We start from the raw sequence: 18071 nt of genomic DNA on the forward strand, positions 1-18071 counted from the left end.
TGTATATTCTAACAATGTTCAAAGTTCTCATGTATATATTTTCTTGTTTCTCGTGTATTTTCAAAGTCCTCGTGCTTCATGTATCTATTTTCAATAGGCAGATGAACAGTAAAAATGAGTGCTGATGTGGACACATTTATATTAATTGTTTCTGAATTAAATAATATACAGTACCATATACAAATTATCTCTGTGAAAGAAGGGTTGTTTTGCTAACTGGAGTCTGGAGTTTTAATTTTAAAGGCTGACTGTGTTAAAAGGTTGAAAGGGTGTTTGAGTTCCTGTTGTATTTTAAGACCCTCTGCTTGCATACTGTAGAACATAAACTGTCAACTCCCGAGACGTCTATTTACCAAACTTCAGCAATAATAATATTTAGTTCCTGGTGTGACTAACCAGAAAAGAATTGACCTGCAAGTGAATTAATCAGCAGTTACTTGGGTGGTTCAATACATTCTTCAGCATGCTTCATATATCTAGTTTTAATAGGCTGACGAAAGGTAAAGTTGAGTGCTAAAGCAGACAAATGTTTATTAGCTAGTTCTGAATTATGTCCAGGCTGTTAATTTCTAAGGTTCACGTGACTTGTCCTCTCCTCTACCGGGGTGATGGCAAATCTCATTACAGAACTGTCGTGCTGCTAAAACTGTTGGACCTGTTGTCGGACCAGCAATCATTATCATGTTCACCCAATGTCACAAAGCAAGTTATCTGGTCACTGCCAACATGCAGCAGTATGGGAGTCTGGTGTGCACAAATTTGCATAAGTGTTTCCTATATAACAATGGAGACTGCTTACCTAAAGCACTTAGTTGGCTGGGAAGCTCTCTGAGATACCCTGAAGTTATTAAAGATGCAACAAAGATACAAATTCCTTTTTACCTGTTACTCTACTTTAGCAGGTCATTTCAGTATTTTCTTCCTATTCACAAAGTACGGGTACTGAATTCTGTTGAGGACACTGGACTTGTAGGGCACATCATTACTGTATAAAAGCATCATCACAGGGTCTATCCAGACTATTTGAACCAGTTTCTATGAGGATTTATTATGCAAAAAAAACCCATTTGCATTACCCTCCCAATCAGAATTTAGCTCCAATCATAGCTGTCAAATTAAATCATCTAAAACAACAGGAATTCTGCAGATGCTGGAAATTCAAGCAACACACATCAAAGTTGCTGGTGAATGCAGCAGGCCAGGCAGCATCTCTAGGAAGAGGTACAGTCGACGTTTCAGGCCGAGACCCTTTGTCAGGACTAACTGAAGGAAGAGCTAGTAAGAGATTTGAAAGTGGGAGGGGAAGGGGGAGATCCGAAATGACAGGAGAAGACGGGGGCGGGGGGGGGATGGAGCCAAGAGCTGGACAGGTGATTGGCAAAGGGGATATGAGAGGATCATGGGACAGGAGGTCTGGGGAGAAAGACAAGGCGGGGAGGGGGGGAACCCAGAGGTTGGGCAAGGGGTATAGTCAGAGGGACAGAGGGAAAAAAAGGAGAGTGAGAGAAAGAATGTGTGTATAAAAATAAATAACGGATGGGGTACGAGGGGGAGGTGGGGCATTAGCGGAAGTTAGAGAAGTCGATGTTCATGCCATCAGGTTGGAGGCTACCAAGATGGAATATAAAGGTGTTGTTCCTCCAACCTGAGTGTGGCTTCAGAATGGGAATCCCATTCTGACATGTCTATCCATGGCCTCCTCTAGAGAAGCTGCCTGGCCTGCTGCGTTCACCAGCAACTTTGATGTGTAAATTAAATCATCTGCTTTTTTTCCTTACAAGACAGACCGGTCCTGTTCCTCCAAATAACACACACAAAATGCTAGAGGAACTCCGCAGGCCAGGCAGATCCATGGAAAAAATTACAGTTGACGTTTTGGGCCGAGACCCTTCTCTTGTTTATCTCCTGTTTCTCCAAATAACTCTTCCTGGAACTCTAAGTTATGCAGATGGAGCAAAGCCCCTACGAAGTTTAGGGTTATTAATGGACTGAATAAATTAAAATGTGTGTCCCATGAAGAAAATCCTTCTTCAGATTTAGAACTGGTCTATTACCCATAAGTTACAGAACTTGTTCCTATTTTTATTTATTTTTCAGGCCCTTCAAACCATTTTCAGATGATAGCCCGGCAGCGTAAAGGTGCTCTGTCCCATCAGTTCTTGCCACCAGCTGCAATCAGGACCGACTCTGAATAGTATGGAACTGAAATCTTTAAACTAATTAACACACACAAATTGCCGGAGAAACTCAGCAGGCCAGGCAGCATCTACGGAGAAGAGTACAGTCGACGTTTCAGGCCAAGATCTTTCAGCAGGACTGGAGAAGAAAAAAGCCAAGGAGTAGATTTAAAAGAGTGGGGTGGCGGGGAAGAGAAACACAAGGTGATAGGTGAAACTGGGAGGGGGAGGGGCGAAGCAAAGAGCCGGGAAGTTGATTGGTGAAAGAGATACAGGGCTGGAGAAGGGGGAGTGTGATAGGAGAGGACAGGAGGCCATGGAAGAAAGAAAAGGGAGGAGGAGCACCAGAGGAGGTGATGGGCAGGCAAGGAGACAAGGTGAGAGAGGGAAAAGGGGATGCGGAATAGTGAAGGGGGGGGGTGCGTTACTGGAAATTCGAGAAATTGATGTTCATGCCATCAAGTTGGAGGCTACCTAAATGCAATATAAGGTGTTGCTCCTCCAACCTAAGTGTGGCCTCATCATGGCAGTGGAGGAGGCCATGGATAGACATATTGGAATGGGAATGGGAAATAGAATTAAAATGGGTGGGTACTAGAAGATCCCTCCTGTTCTGGTAGGTAACTAATTAGCATCTGCACGGTAACTGTTAGAGGAATCTGGCAGTATTTCCTTAACCACATGTTTCCTACCAATAACAGACTACCTCTTTTTTGAAGCAAGAATTAATATTGTCACTGCCTTAAAACATTTAGCAATGGTGTCTGCTATGATTGAAATTTTACAAAGTAGACACATGACCCCAATGTCAATAGTGTCCCAGTGAACATGTATACTTTGGAGTCTGTCAAAGTGTATAGCTGCCTTGTGCCAGAACCATCTGAAGTCAGGCTTTGTAGAAGAGAGACCAGTTAACAGACGGTTTTATTTTATTTTAAAGTGAGCTCCCATTGCCTCCGTATTTAGAATCATACAGGATGAGCTTTGGACAGGGTAGGACTCTGATGCCAAAGCTGCTGAAATCAAGACCAGAAGCAGGGAAAGAAAGAAGGGGCAGTCAAAAAAGCCCCACAAAGTCCCAAATTATTCCTTGTATCTGTCAAACACACCCAAAAAGTTTGTCTGATTTATTCATTTTCACTCTAAAGAATAGCATGTGTAACACAAATGAATTACTTTTCCAACAATCCAGTTTGAAAAGGAACTTTACAGCTTGAAAACAGGTGTGTGCTAAAAGGATGAACAGGAATTTCTCCTGTGCATTATCTAATATTAGAAACCAACCAGACGTAAAACCTGCTTCAGTTTTAAGACCCACAACTCTGTGACAACAGACTGATCAAATAAGGAAGCCGCTAAATAATGCACATGGAGCTCAGAAAAATAGAGGGCTATGGGTAACCCTTGGAAATTTCTTAGGTAAGGACATGTTCAGCACAGCTTTGTGTGACCAAAGGGCCTGTATTGTGCTGTAGGTTTTCTATGTTTCTAAATAAGATCAAAATAGGTAAGATGCCCGTCAAACTTATTAAATCCTGGTAAACTTAATCAACTTAGTTTTATTTTCCTAAATCATATTAATCCTCCTAAATCCCCTTCAATAATTTTTGAATGCAGATGAATATCTTAAAGGCTAGACAATAAGACTAAGACATTGGTCTAATTTTTTTCCTTTCAACCCATCAAATCTGCTCCACCATTCAATCATGGCTGATTCATTATCCTTCTCAACCCCTTTCTCCTGCCTTCTCCCCTTAACCTTTGACACCTTTACTAATCAAGAACCTACCTGACTGCTGTTTGCTTGCCATTGTTGGACCATACTTTAACTTTAATACTCAGTAGCCAATGATATTATTAAGATAATATGCAATCACTTCAATTCAACATCCTTTGATTTGTATTCTTCCTACCTTCCACTTCATTTTGGAGTCATTTGATTGTGATCAACACTGTTCATGTACTTACCACGGATCTCATAAATTGCTATATTCATGATACCTACCCTGAAGAAAATAGCCTTATAAATTTTCCAGGTTTTCTTTTTCTTTGGTCATGTACTATCTCGCTGTTTTTCCCCACTAATTTAATTTTTTTTTAATACTGTATATATTTATTGTAACTTATAGTTTTTTTAAATGGTGGGTAAGTTGGAGGCATGGTGTGCAGTCGGAAAACTATCCAGCAGGAGGTTACGTACACAGTAAGGTGGCGGGTGGCGGGGGGTGGGGGAGGAGAGCATGGAAGTACCTTACATTGTTGGCATTGCACCAAACCAGAACCAGACAGAAGTGGACAGGAAAACATCATTTCTGAGAACCAACAACATCCAAAAGAAGATGCTCACCTTTTTGAAGAGGCGGACAGAGTCATCGCTGATTTGTGAAAAGCGAGGAATAATGTTGGTCAAGTAGATATCACTCAACGTGGTGTGGTCCTTGCTCTCCCTCCTGACCTGGTTCAGCAGCAAATACCAACAGTTCACAGGAGACAGAATGTTCTGGTCCTTCCTGTAAAATGGAAGGCAGTCAGAAGAAATCATAGAAGAAAATGATAAAGAAAGAACTTCTGTGCAATACATCAAACCCACCAAAGCAAAACCTTTCAAGAGCTGCAGAAATACTTGACACTTTAAACTATGCCAGCACCAATTTTGCACAGAACAAAAAATTCTACAAACAGGCATTACAAAGAATAAAATTAAAAATTCGATGCTGTTTGCAGAAAGAATTGCTGCTTCTCTGATAGTACAGAGCTCCCTGCACATTTCTTTGGGTTACATACTTCAACATTTCTCGCACAAAGCTCTTAACTTACTTTCAGTATTTGACTTTCCTGTTTCCCTCTGATGCCAACGGTCAATCTTAACTTCTACTTTAGGAAAGGGAGTCTCGGATAGTGGTCAAAATGCAAGCTGAATTCAGGTTATCATTCCCACATCAGTAAATGTCACTTTCACGAGAAAGACCCAAGTCAATAATAAGAACATTAATTTAACAAAAAAAAATTGCCTAGCTCCTTGCATATTTCATGTTTTTATTTCTGGATTACGATCACTGCAAACCGCAGCCTGTAATTTCCCTTTGGGAGTTCTGCTTCTGAACCATCTGTACGGCCTGGTGTTTTTGCGGTACCCTGAGGATTCGGCGAACTGCACTCTTGAGAATGCAGGTATGGCCGCAGTGGTCATTGCTGGAGTGGACTTCAGGCCAGTTTGAAACTTCAGGTCAGACTGAGGCGGAAGGGCCCGGGCCCATGAGTGAAAAAGGAACCAGTGTTTAGCCGATTTAAGTGTCAAACCAGGTAACAAAGGTTAAGGAGTTCAGGCCGAGGGCGAAGGATGGACAGGTGATCAATTCACAACTCTACAAGGCTTCAATCGCCACAGTGCCCAACTGGCTCCAGCAGCTGCTGACTCACTGTCAGTGACTCTGCAGTCCACGTTCTGTGTTTTATTTGTTCGCTTTTTAATTGATCACACGATTTCTTCTTTTTCTAATCACATTAGATGCTTGATGGTCTTTTGTGTTGTGGGGCTTTTTGTAGATACTAGTTGTGTTTCTTTGTTTTGTGGCTATCTGCAAGAAGGTGAATCTCAAGGTTGTATATGGTAGATGTACTTTGATAATAAATGTACTTTGAGCTTTGAACATTTTAAAACATTCAGTCAGCTCCTGTGTTTCACAGAACAGAAACAATTAAACTTCTGTATCTCAAATGGAACTAGTGGAAAACAACATCAGCATTAAGGTATTTTTCCATATCATGTGCATCTCTTCTACAAGATGGTTATCCAAAAAAAATTGAGCCACTAGATAAATACTGGGTTAGAAGACCAAAAGCTCTTCTTAAAATCTCTGTTCAGGTTTATGGGGAAAATGTTACTTCCCCTGATATTTTAAGAGTCAACCAAATGGGTAAATGTAGAGCAGGGGTTCCTAACCTTTTTTATGCCATGGACCTTTATCATTAATGAAAGGGTCTGTGGATCCCAGGCTGGGAACCCCTGATGTAGAGTCTTGGTCACTTCTTAATTGGCTGGGACAATCCGAGGATCAATAAAATGGTGGTGGAATGTGAACCTAGGGTGGCTGAACAAAAGTGATCATATGGTGAAAGCTCCAAAATAATGTTAAGTCAGAGTTGGAACTCTTAGTGCTGAAAGAGTTAACAGTTCAAGACAGGAACAACTGGAACATAAAGATTCTGAGTACAAGTATGGACTTAGCCAGGGGGAAGGTGGGGATATTCTGAACTTTGACATTTTTGTGAGATCCCAAAATCCATCCCTACCACAGAGGAAACAGAGGCTAGAGACACACTGCAGATGTGCACAGATGGGAAAATTAATTCCTGCAATGTACAGAACTCTATGACACATTGTGAATTTTAACTTTACAGCCATGACTCGATGATTGCTCTCTGTTCTCCGAGTTAGAAGGTTCAAGATTCAAGTTTATCTGTCACGTGTACATTTAAGTTCCCTGGCCCCCATCACCTTATTTTCACCATGGATGTCCAGTCCCAATATACCTCCATCCCCCACCAGGAAGGTCTCAAAGCTCTCCGCTTCTTTTTGGATTCCAGACCTAACTAGTTCCCCCTCTACCACCACTCTGCTCCGTCTAGCGGAATTAGTCCTTGCTGTTAATAATTTCTCCTTTGGCTCCTCCTGCTTCCTCCAAACTAAAGGTGTAGCCATGGGCACCCGTAAGGGTCCCAGCTATGCCTGCCTTTTTGTTGGCTTTGTGGAACAGTCCATGTTCCAAGCCTATACTGGTATCTGTCCCCCACTTTTCCTTCGCTACATCGACGACTGCATTAGCGCTGCTTCCTGCACGCATGCTGAGCTCGTTGACTTCATTAACTTTGACTCCAACCTTCACCCTGCCCTCAAGTTTACCTGGTCCATTTCCGACACCTCCCTCCCCTTTCTAGATCTTCCTGTCTCTGTCTCTGGAGACAGCTTATCCACTGATGTCTACTATAAGCCGACTGACTCTCACAGCTATCTGGACTATTCCTCTGCTCACCCTGTCTCTTGCAAAAACGTCATCCCCTTCTCGCAATTCCTCCGTCTCCGCCGCATCTGCTCTCAGGTTGAGGCTTTTCATTCTAGGATGAAGGAGATGTCCTCCTTTTTTAAAGAAAGGGGATTCCCTTCCTCCACCATCAACTCTGCTCTCAAATGCATCTCTCCCATCTCACGCACATCTGCTCTCACCCCATTATCCTGCCACCCCACTAGGGATAGGGTTCCCCTTGTCCTCACCTACCACCCCACCAGCCTCCGGGTCCAACATATAATTCTCCGTAACTTCTGCCACCTCCAGCAGGATCCCACCACCAAGCACATCTTTCCCTTCCCTCCCCCACTTTCTGCTTTCCACAGGGATCGCTCCCTACATGCCTCCCTTGTTCATTTGTTCCCCCCACCCCCCTGCCATCCCTTCCCACCGATCTCCCTCCCGGCACTTGTCCTTGTAAGTGGAACAAGTGCTATACCTGCCCTTACACTTCCTCCCTCCCCACTACTCAGGGCCCCAGACAGTCCTTCCAGGTGAGGCGACACTTCACCTGTGAGTTGGCCGGTGTGACATACTGCGTCTGGTGCTCCCGATGCGGCATTCTATATATTGGTGAGACCCGGCGCAGACTAGGAGACCATTTCACTGAACACCTACGCTCTGTCCACCAGAGAAAGCAGGATCTCCCAGTTGCCACACATTTTAATTCCACGTCCCATTCCCATTCTGATATGTCAATCCATGGCCTCCTCTACTGTAAAGATGAAGCCACACTCAGGTTGGAGGAACAACACCTTATGTTCCGTCTGGGTAGCCTCCAACCTGATGGCATGAACATTGGTTTCTCTAACTTCCGTTAATGCCCCTCCTTCCCTTCTTACTCCATCCATTATTTATTTATTTATCTATCTATCTCCTCCGCCCCCCCCACTTTTCTCTTTTTTCTCTCTCCGTCCCTCTCACAATCACTCCTTGCCTGCTCTCCATCTTCCTCTGGGCTCCCCTCCCCCTTTCTTTCTCCCTAGGCCTCCCATCCCACGATCCTCCCCTTCTCCAGCTCTGTATCCCTTTTGCCAATCAACTTTCCAGCTCTTAGCTTCAACCTTCCCCCTCCTGTCTTCTCCTATCATTTCGGATCTCCTCCTCTCCCTCCCACTTTCAAATCTCTTACTATCTCACTATAGGAGGACAAGAAGATGGCGACGCAACGGCAGCGCGCGCGGCCTCTCTGGTGAATGATATCTGTAATCTGTCAAGCAGGGGACCGTGCACAATTCTGATTTGATGGAGACGGACGTGAGAGCACGGGGGAACATCTGGAAAACTTCTGAAATGCCCGCTTCGCTGCCGCTGCTACTGTGTGTTAACCGGAATCTCCGGAGCAGAAGGCCCCGAATCCTCGGCTTTGCTTGTTTCAGCGGCCGGGGCTAGGTCGAAGGCGCTCGGCAGAGGATGGCGCTCGGGAGGCTGTATCGGAGGGGCTGGTCGGAGGCTCGAAGTTTTCGGACGGACGGTCTCAGTGTCGGCTGCTTTCAAGGCATCAGCAAGTTGACGGTGCCTGGAGGTTTATGGCAGGGAGTTTCTCTCTTTTGCCACCTGCTACCGGGGACTCGGAAGTCGATCGACTCGGGGACTTTGAGACTTTTTTTACCGTGCCCATGGTTTGTTCTTCATCAAATTATGGTATTGCTTTGTACTGCTGTAACTATATGTTATAATTATGTGGTTCTGTCAGTGTTAGTCTTTGGTTTGTCCTGTTTTCTGTGATATCACTCCGGAGAAACATTGTATCATTTCTTAATGCACGTATCCATTTCTAAATGACAATAAAAGAGGACTGAGTGTTCTCATAATCTAATCTAATCTCTTCTTTCAGTTAGTCCTGATGAAGGGTCTCAGCCCGAAACTTCAACTGTACTTCTTCCTATAGATGCTGCCTGGCCTGCTGCGTTCCACCAGCATTTTGTGTGTGATACAGTGAAATGCAACGACTTGGAACTCAAGTTCCTCTTTGCATGAACGTTTCCATACAGCACTGAGGAACTGGTGAAACTGCCTTTTAAAATGAGAAGTTAAGCGCAAGCCTCCCAGCTGGATGCAAATGATCCTACTAAACTACTTTGAACAGTATGGGAATCCAGGCTGACACTTAACCCTTTAACTGCTCACACTAGAAGAGATTACTGCATGTAATGCCTTAATGTAGATAAATTGGTTATTTATCCCAGTGTACAATATCAACCATACTGTAAGATATTCTTAGTTTGCCAGAAAGTTCTTTGGAAGGCCCAGAGGTCAAAAAAAGGTGAACTCATTGAGAATCAAGGTAATGAATTAGAGTGTCACACAAAATAAAAAGTGTATTTATGTCGCAAGCATTACCCTCTGTGGTGGATGTGAAATAATGCCTGCTCTATAAACCATCTGCTTATTATTCAAGATTGCACAGACTAAAGAGTTTTCAATAGCCTCCTCTAATCAAAAATCACTGCAATTCCCCAGAACAGGATCATACAGATGGTTTATTACTTAAATGTGCTTTGCAAGTGCCAAATGTGCCCAGAGTTTTTGGGACACTGACTACATAGAGTATATCAGGCAGAGCTCTCCAAAGGTTCCACATGCACGCTGATGTTCATGCAGCCCAGAGCACTATAGAGCTCCCCACTCAAATGACCTAGTGTGCTCCTTTGTCCTCGGCCTGGCAGAAGAAGCAAATGCAAAGAAAAATGGAACAAATTTGTTTCCTGAGGTGTGGAGAGGGAAATAGTCCCAAGTGTTTCAACAGCTTATCTATTTGAATATAGGCTGGCATCGAAACAAAACACAAATTACGTGAAACAGCTTAGTAAGGCATATCTGTATCACACTGCATCCATAATATTTCTAAATGAAATCGCGACAGAGGTCCCCAAGCAATTAACAGCCTTTACAGATCTCCTGCCAGTCTCGGGTCATGTGCATGTGGCTGCACTGCTAATGGGAAATCACGGTGTCAAGAGAGTCTCCTTCCACTCAAGCAAGTCGGTGCTTAAGATCAACATTTTGGCGCAAAGTTAATAAACCTCTCTTTCACACTGGGGTTTCGTAGCTCAGCACTGCTCCCTGACCTGCTGTGTTCCCAAGGCAAATGGGGTTGGGTTGATGTTGGAAGCTATTGCTCAGAAATCAAAATTGAATTGGAAAACCGAGCTACAGAATGTCAGCAGACCAGTGAGGTTGTAGTTGTCATCAACATTTCCAATCTTCTCAGGGACACATCTATATCTTTGTTTGCATTGTGTAAGTATAAATAGATACAGTGGTCTATGTTATGTCTTGCAGTGGCTGCAGTGCAATCTTTGTGAGTTTTGAGATGTTAGGCAAATATTAACAGTCAATGTGAAACCAGTTTTGAAGTTCAGCAAGAAAGTAAAGCTATGACTTTTCTTCTGAGCTTAAAATGTGATGTGTTTGTAACAAAGTCAAAACTGTGGGTAAGATTTAGAAGCTTGAGTTCAATTGGCTAAGTTCTTCAGTATATGCATAATGACCAGTTTTAATACAGCACTTTCAATATAATGTCCAGAGATGCTACCCCACAGCCTCTCTTGTACAATGGAAATTCACTGCCAATGTGTTTGATTACCTTAAGGGTTAAAATGCAAGGTTTTATCCCCATACATTGAACTCACACTTGTTCAGATACTCCCATCAAAAATACTTGTCAACATTTTCACACATCACTTTGCTGAAAGCAGTGTGATTTAAATACACAAACATGGTCTGCTGAATCTAATTGAGTGGTTTGGGGTATTTACGTACAGAATAATAGACCCAAATGCAAATTGAAAGCTGCAGTTTAATTGAGGAACTTCACTGAGAGTCTGTGGATTTAAATTGTGCTTCACATACTTGAACTGCAGGTGATCCTTTGTGCTCCTAGTTTTGGCCATGAACCGCTCAGCTAATTTCTCTAGGTTCCTCGAGTAGTCCATCTCAATCTCCGATTTTTTCCGGAAGAAGTCTTGCAGGTCCTGAAGCAGCTGGACCCTGGCCTCTGACTGCTGGTCCAAGCATTTCAGTTGTTCCAGAAGCTGGGCTCGGATTTCTGAAGTAAAAAAAAATGTATATCATGATTCAACAGATAGACTCTGATTGGCTTGGAGATGTCGCTCTTGTGGTTTTCATTTTAAATTTATTAATTCACAAGACCCAAGTAATGCTGGACTATCAACATTTATTGTCTACCCCTCCTTCCCTTCCTCCCATGGTGCATCCTCCTCTCCTATCAGATCCCTCCTTCTTCAGCCTTTTACCTTCTGCACCTATCACCTCCCAGCTTCTCACTTCATTTCCCCTCCCCCACCCACCCACCTTCCCCCTTCTCCTGGCTTTACCTATCACCTGCCAGCTTGTACTCCCTAGCCCTCCTCCCCCCACCACCGTCTTACTCTAGCTTCTTCCTCCTTCCTTTTCAGTCCTGATTAAGGGTCTCAGCGCAAAATGTCGACTGTTTATTCCCCTCCATAGTTGCTGCCTGACCTGCTGAGCATCTGCAGAATCCCTTGTGCTATTGACCATCCCTGACAAGCCCTGAAATGAGTAACCTGGTATCTAAAACTCAACGAAAGTGCTGTGGGCCCAGGATCGTATCTGCAGAATAGTAAGAATGGCAGCTTTCCTTTTCTAAAGGCCTTAGTGAAACAGTTTAAGTTTTTTTGTAGCCATCCTGTATTTGCTGTTCCAGAACTATTTAATAAAATGAATTTAGTTGCCTAATTAACTTGGTGGAATTTGTACCTGTCTTCACACCAACTGTAAGGACTTCCAAAAACCTGTCTATTAACATAATCCATTTGCTACCATAATCTGGCTTTTTATGGTTAATCCATTCTCTTTTAAAAGTGAGGACAACAGTTTGGAAGTCAGTGGACCAATCTGCTGGATCACTCTAAATGTGTCCCACGTCCAGATGTGCTTTCCTCCGGGAGCTCTGGTTTCCTCCCCCAGTCCAAAGACGTACTGGTTGGTAAATTAATTGGTGATTGTAAATTGTCCCGTGATTATGCCAGGATTAAACCAGTGGTTGCTGGGCGGTGTGGTTCCAAGGCCCAGAAGGGCCTATTCCAAACTGTATCTCATAAATAAATAAAGAGGGCTTCAGTGAATGCCACCTGGTAATCTACCTAGAACGTGTTGCCTCTCCAGCAGAAGGACTCGTGCAACTGAGTGGTACCGGCTAACACACCTCAATAATCAGAACATTCAAGTGAGTTACGTACTGAACAAAAGACCTTTGGGGGAAGGCTGCAGTGTCACGCCGCACCCTCTAAATCTCCTTTGTACACAATGTACAAAAGGATGTGGCCTACATGCTGTGTTTAAAAATATGAGATTATGTACTTTAAAGACAGGAAAGTATTAGTTGTAAATACTGTGTTGGCAATTTTGTTGTTGAGATAATGAAGGAAGTACATAAATTTTCTGGTGAAATTAAGTATTTAATTATGTTAAACAAAAAACAAATCACTGCTAAAGGAGAGTGTAAAGTTTTGAGGAAGTTGTGTGCAGCACAATGCTGTTGCTGGACAGTGAGATTGACGCCAAACACAGCAGTTTCAAGAGTATGGCTTAAATAGCAAGACACAACAGGAAACCACACTGATCAGAAAGAAGAGGAATAAAGTTAAATTGTGCAACATTTTTATTGAGTTTTCTGATCCTTCTCTCAGAAAGCACCTCATAAATAAAGAAAAATTAGGGAACAAGTGATTTCAGCTTAACGTCCGGTTAGCTGCCAATAGGTGACAACACAGGCTATTTTTTTTTGAGAGATACAGCACATAATAAGCCCTTCCAGCCCTTTGAGCCGCGTTTCTAAAACCCGCCAATTTAACCCTAGCCTAATCATGGGACAATTTACAATGACCAATTAACCTATTCACCAGTATGTCTTTGGACTGTGGGAGAAAACCAAAGCAACCGGAGGAAACCCATGTGGACACCGGAAAGAAAGTAAAAATACTTGCTTACAGAGGACAATAAGACCATAAGATATAGGAGTAGAATTAGGCCATTTGGCCCATCGAGTCTGGTCCGCCATTCATCACAGCTGATCCAATTTTCCTCAGAGCCCCAAATTCCTGCCTTCTCCCTGTATCCCTTCATGCCCTGACCAATGGTCATAGACCATAATGCAACAACCATAATGTGAAGGAAGCTTTTTTGATGACAGCATATTTGAATGGTAGTAGGAGTGCACCAGGATAGATAGAGCTGTTTACAGTTTCAATTGGCAAAGGGCCAAGTTAAGTTAAATCGTCATCGCCAGAATTGAACTCCGAACTCCAAGGCCCCAAGCCGTAATAGGGTTATGATAACTGCTATGATACTGGGGTGCTCCAACTTTGGTACCTTCTTGAAATAAAGGAAAATTCATTGATGCAGAATTTAAGACAGAGTCTTAAATTCCACAATTTAATTCCCTTGTTTATAAACCCTTTTCTGATCTCTCTGTCTCTATCTCTGGAGACAGTCTATCTACTGATATCTTTTATAAATCCACTGACTCTCACAGCTATCCTAACTGTACCTCTTCCCACCCTGTCACTTGTAAAGATGGCATTCCCTTTTCTCAGTTCCTTCATCTCCTCCACATCTGTTCTCAGGATGAGGCTTTTTAGTCCAGAACAACGGAGATGTCCTCCTTCTTCAAAGAAAGGGGCTTCCCTCCCTCCACCATCAACGCTACCTTTAACCGCATCTCTTCCATTTCATGCACGTCTGCCCTCACCCCATCCTCCGGCCGCCACACCAGGGATGGGGTTCCTCTTGTCCTCACCTACCACCCCTCAAGCAGCACACAATTTTCCATAACTTCCGCGACCTCCAATGGGATCCCAACACTAAGCACCTCTTCCCTCACTCCCCCACTTTCCGCTTTCCGCAGGGATCGCTCCCTACGTGACTCTCTTGTCAATTCGCCCATCCCCACTGATCTCCCTCCTGGCACTTGTCCTTGCAAATGAAACAAGTGCCATACCTGCTCCTACACGTCCTCCCTCACTACCATTCAGGCCCAAACAGTCCTTCCAGGTGAGGCAACACTTCACCTGTAAGAGTCTCTTGGGGTCGTCTACAGAATCCAGTGTTTCTGGTGTGCCCTCTTGTATATCAGTGAGACCCGACATTGATTGGGAGACTGCTTCATCGAGCACCTTCATTCCGTCTGCCACAAAAACCTCCTGGTGGCCCTCCATTTCAATCCTACTTCCCATTCCCATTCTGGCATGTCAGTCCATAGCCTCCTCTACTGCCGTGATAAGGCCACACTCAGGTTGGAGGAGCAGCACCTTGATATTCTGTCTGGGTAGCATCCAACCTAATGCCCCCCACTCTTTTAGTCATAGTCACAGTCATATTTTATTGATCCTGGGGGAAATGGGAAATTTTGCCATTCCCCATTCTTGTTTCTCTCTCACACCTTCTCTTCTTATCTGCTCATCACCTCCCTCTGGTGCTCCTCCTCCTTCCCTTTCTTCCATCATCTTCTGTCCCCTCCTATCAGATTCCCCAATCTCCAGGCCTTTATCTCTTTCACCAATCAACTTTCCAGCTCTTTACTTCACCCCTTCCCCTTTCCCGGTTTCACCTTTCAGCTGCTACCTTGTAATCCTTCCTCCCCTGACCCCACTTTCTTATTCTGACTTCTTTCCCAGTCCTGATGAAGAGTCTCGGCTCGAAACTTCAACTGTTTATTCCCATCCATTAATGATACCTGACCTGCTGAGCTCCTCCAGCACATTGTGTGCATTGGTCATTAATACAAAGTCTGTCTGAATATATTCATTTTATATGTAAACATCTATATTCAAAAACTATCCGCAGGATAACTGTGGCACAAAGGGGCTTGGAAGTGCTTGTGCAGGATTCTCTAAAGGTTAATTTGCTTATTGAGTCTGTGGTAAGGAAGGCAAATTTGATGTTAGCATTCATTTCAAGAATATAAAAGCAGGGATGCAATGTTGAGACTTTATAAAGCACTGGTGAGGCCTCACTTGGAGAATTGTGAGCAGTTTTGGGCCCCTTATCTTAGAAAGGATGTGCTGAAACTGGAGAGTGTTCACAAAAATGATTCCAGGTTCGCACGGCTTGTCATATTTAGAGTGTTTGATGAGGGGTGACCTCATTGGAAACCTACTGAATGGTGAAAGGCCTTGATAGAGTGGATGTGGAGAGGCTGTTTCCTATGGTGGGAGAATCTAAGACATGAGGACACAACCTCAGAATAGAGGGGCGGCCTTTTAGAACGGAGATGAAGAATTTCTTTAGCTAGATAGTGGTGAATCTGTGGAATTCATTGCAGCTGTGGAGGCCAAGTCTGATTGTATATTTAAAGAGAAGGTTGATAGACTCTTAGTTGATCAGGGCTTGAAGGGATACAGGAAGAAGGCTGGAGATTGGGGCTGAGAGAAACAATTGGATCAGCCATGATGAAACGTTGGAGCAGACTCTGCTCCCATGTCTTATAGTCTTAAACTCAGAGTTTTAAAAGTGCTCTTGGGATTTAGTGAGCCATTTAAATTCGTTGCTCACACTTCATCCGGTGAGGTGTGCTTCTCTTTGAGTAGTTCATGCCACGTCCACGCCGATATTTTCACCCATTTACTCTGAACCAATTCGACCACATCAGGAGTGTATCCTTCTGTGTCTTGCCTGTCTAAATGTCTATCTAAATACCTCTCGAATGCAGCAAATGCATACGATTCTACCACCTCCATGTTCCAGACGTCAACAACACTGTGTAAAAAAGCTTTCTCCTTACAAATGTGAGAAAATCTGCTGATGCTGGAAACCTACAGCAACACACACAAATCACCAGAGGAACTTAGTGGGTCAGGCAGCATCTAAGGTCCTAAGCTTTCTCCTAAGATATTTTTAAAACTCCTTCCTTTTACTTTAAACCTATGTCCTCTTGTTTTTTTTTAATATAACCCTACCATGTGATCAAAGATTTCCGCTATCTACTCCACTTAGTCTCTCATAATCTTACAAGTCCTCCACAGCTTACCAATGCCCAGTTTATGCACAGCCCATACATACTAGCAAGCATTAGGAGACAGACAGGATGGATTTGCCAGCTGCTGCAGGCATCTGTTGCTATGTGGGAACTTGGATCGCTGCTGCAGGTCCAACTTGCAAACTGTCATGGTTAGGAACAGTTCACGGGAATGGAAGCCTGCCAGAATCTGGGGAGGACCTGTATATACCTCCATCACACCAGCCCTCAGCTCCTTCACTCCAGGGAAAAGAATGCCAGTCCCTCCACTCTCTCCCCATAACCAACGTCCTCCATTGCAGGCAACATCCTGGTGAATCTCCTCTGCATTCTGTCCAGTGACATCACATCCTTCCGATAAGACAGCAACCAGAACTGCACACGGTACTAAAGTGTGGCCTAATCAACATTTTGTAAAGTTGTAAAATTGCAGAAATTCTTATCAAATTCTATTATGAGCATCACAATGAAAAAAATTATTTAAGTTCCAGCCCAAGCAATGTTCTGAGGAAAACAACCAAGGATGGACAATATGGTGATACCTGCAAGAAAAATGGATCTTCAAAGGCCTTTGGGAGAATGAGGCAAATAAAGATGAGAACAGTTCTATTAAATACTTTCCATGAATGTTGATGAAGGAAATTGCCATTCTTGGGCTGGGTTCATAAATGCCACTGGAACCCCGGTAACCCGGCTGAAAATAAGTAAGTGATCTCTACATCACAAGCCTAAGTAAAAAAAACCTTCATGTTAAGTATCTTAATTACAAATTATGATGTCCTTAACAGCACAGAAAGAGTTTACTCTGCCACAAACCCAAGTAAATATTGGAGAGATCAAAGCAATCCTCTTCAGTCCTAATCCTAAAACTCTATTTCTCCACTATCATATCTGTTCCTTTTTTCTGACAAATTTATGAAACTCAACGTAGTATATTAGGCATGATCCTTTGGTCCACTTACTCATGTCATCACGATGACAACGTTTTCTCATTTCTTAATATAGCTTGACTTTGTGTCAACTTATCTGGTGCTCAAATTCTCAAACAACTCTGTTACCTCTGTTCCAATGCACTTCATTGATCTATCGTCCATATATTTGACATCCAACATTGCCGGCCATATGTAAACTTACATTACCCTGCACATTTATTATCCCTGCTGGCTGCACCTCTTTAAGGCAATGGTTTGATTTTCAATTTTGTCTCATCTCTCTTGATTTCCTCAGACACACAATCTCTGAAATCTTTGTACTCCTCCCAGTCCAGCCCTTTAATCATTCTGTAATTTATCTGTTTTACCACTGACAGCCATGCTTTCATCTATCAAGGCTCTTCACTCTAGAAATCTACCCTTTATCCTTTGAGGCATTTCTCAAGGCCCGGCATCTGTTCTGACATTACTTCTGTAGCTTAGTTCAAAAAATTTTCAATAATTTTGCGGTTAAATAACCTTCCAAATTTTATGCTAAGACATGTAAGTTGTTGACTCCTTCAAAACAATTCCCAATTTCATCCGGTATCCTTGCTTTCATCCTATTATGCTGCTTGATGGCTCTCATTTGCAGTAACATCTATACACAATCTGATATATCTCCATTTCAGATAGTGCTTTCCAGATCATAATATCTTGATTAAATTTACTTAATTGAATAGCCACCTACCCATTCAACAGCAAAACAGCTCTAATAGCATATTCATCTATACTATAATAATGAGTATCTGAAATCAAACAACAATATACTATCTAAGTCTGCAATTTACAGAGAAAGAGATCTTCAAAGGCCAAGATTTGCTCCATTAGGAAATTCTAATTTTGATAATCCTTC

At 43.1% G+C, this 18071-nt stretch overlaps 1 protein-coding gene across 2 annotated transcripts in view; it reads right to left on the reverse strand.

Moving 5' to 3' along the window:
- srgap2 (SLIT-ROBO Rho GTPase activating protein 2) overlaps positions 1–18071 on the reverse strand; it is a 198567-nt gene that overhangs the window by 71536 nt on the left and 108960 nt on the right. For both annotated transcript variants that reach the window (XM_063065453.1, XM_063065455.1), the window contains exons 2-3: positions 11099–11294; positions 4525–4687 (exon numbers count right to left, since the gene is read on the reverse strand). In XM_063065453.1, the coding sequence (XP_062921523.1) occupies positions 4525–4687; positions 11099–11294 (359 nt within the window). The remainder of the gene's footprint in view (positions 1–4524; positions 4688–11098; positions 11295–18071) is intronic.

Source organism: Mobula hypostoma, chromosome 13 (assembly GCF_963921235.1).
Source record: "Mobula hypostoma chromosome 13, sMobHyp1.1, whole genome shotgun sequence".
In the NCBI taxonomy this organism is placed as follows: Eukaryota; Metazoa; Chordata; class Chondrichthyes; order Myliobatiformes; family Myliobatidae; genus Mobula; species Mobula hypostoma.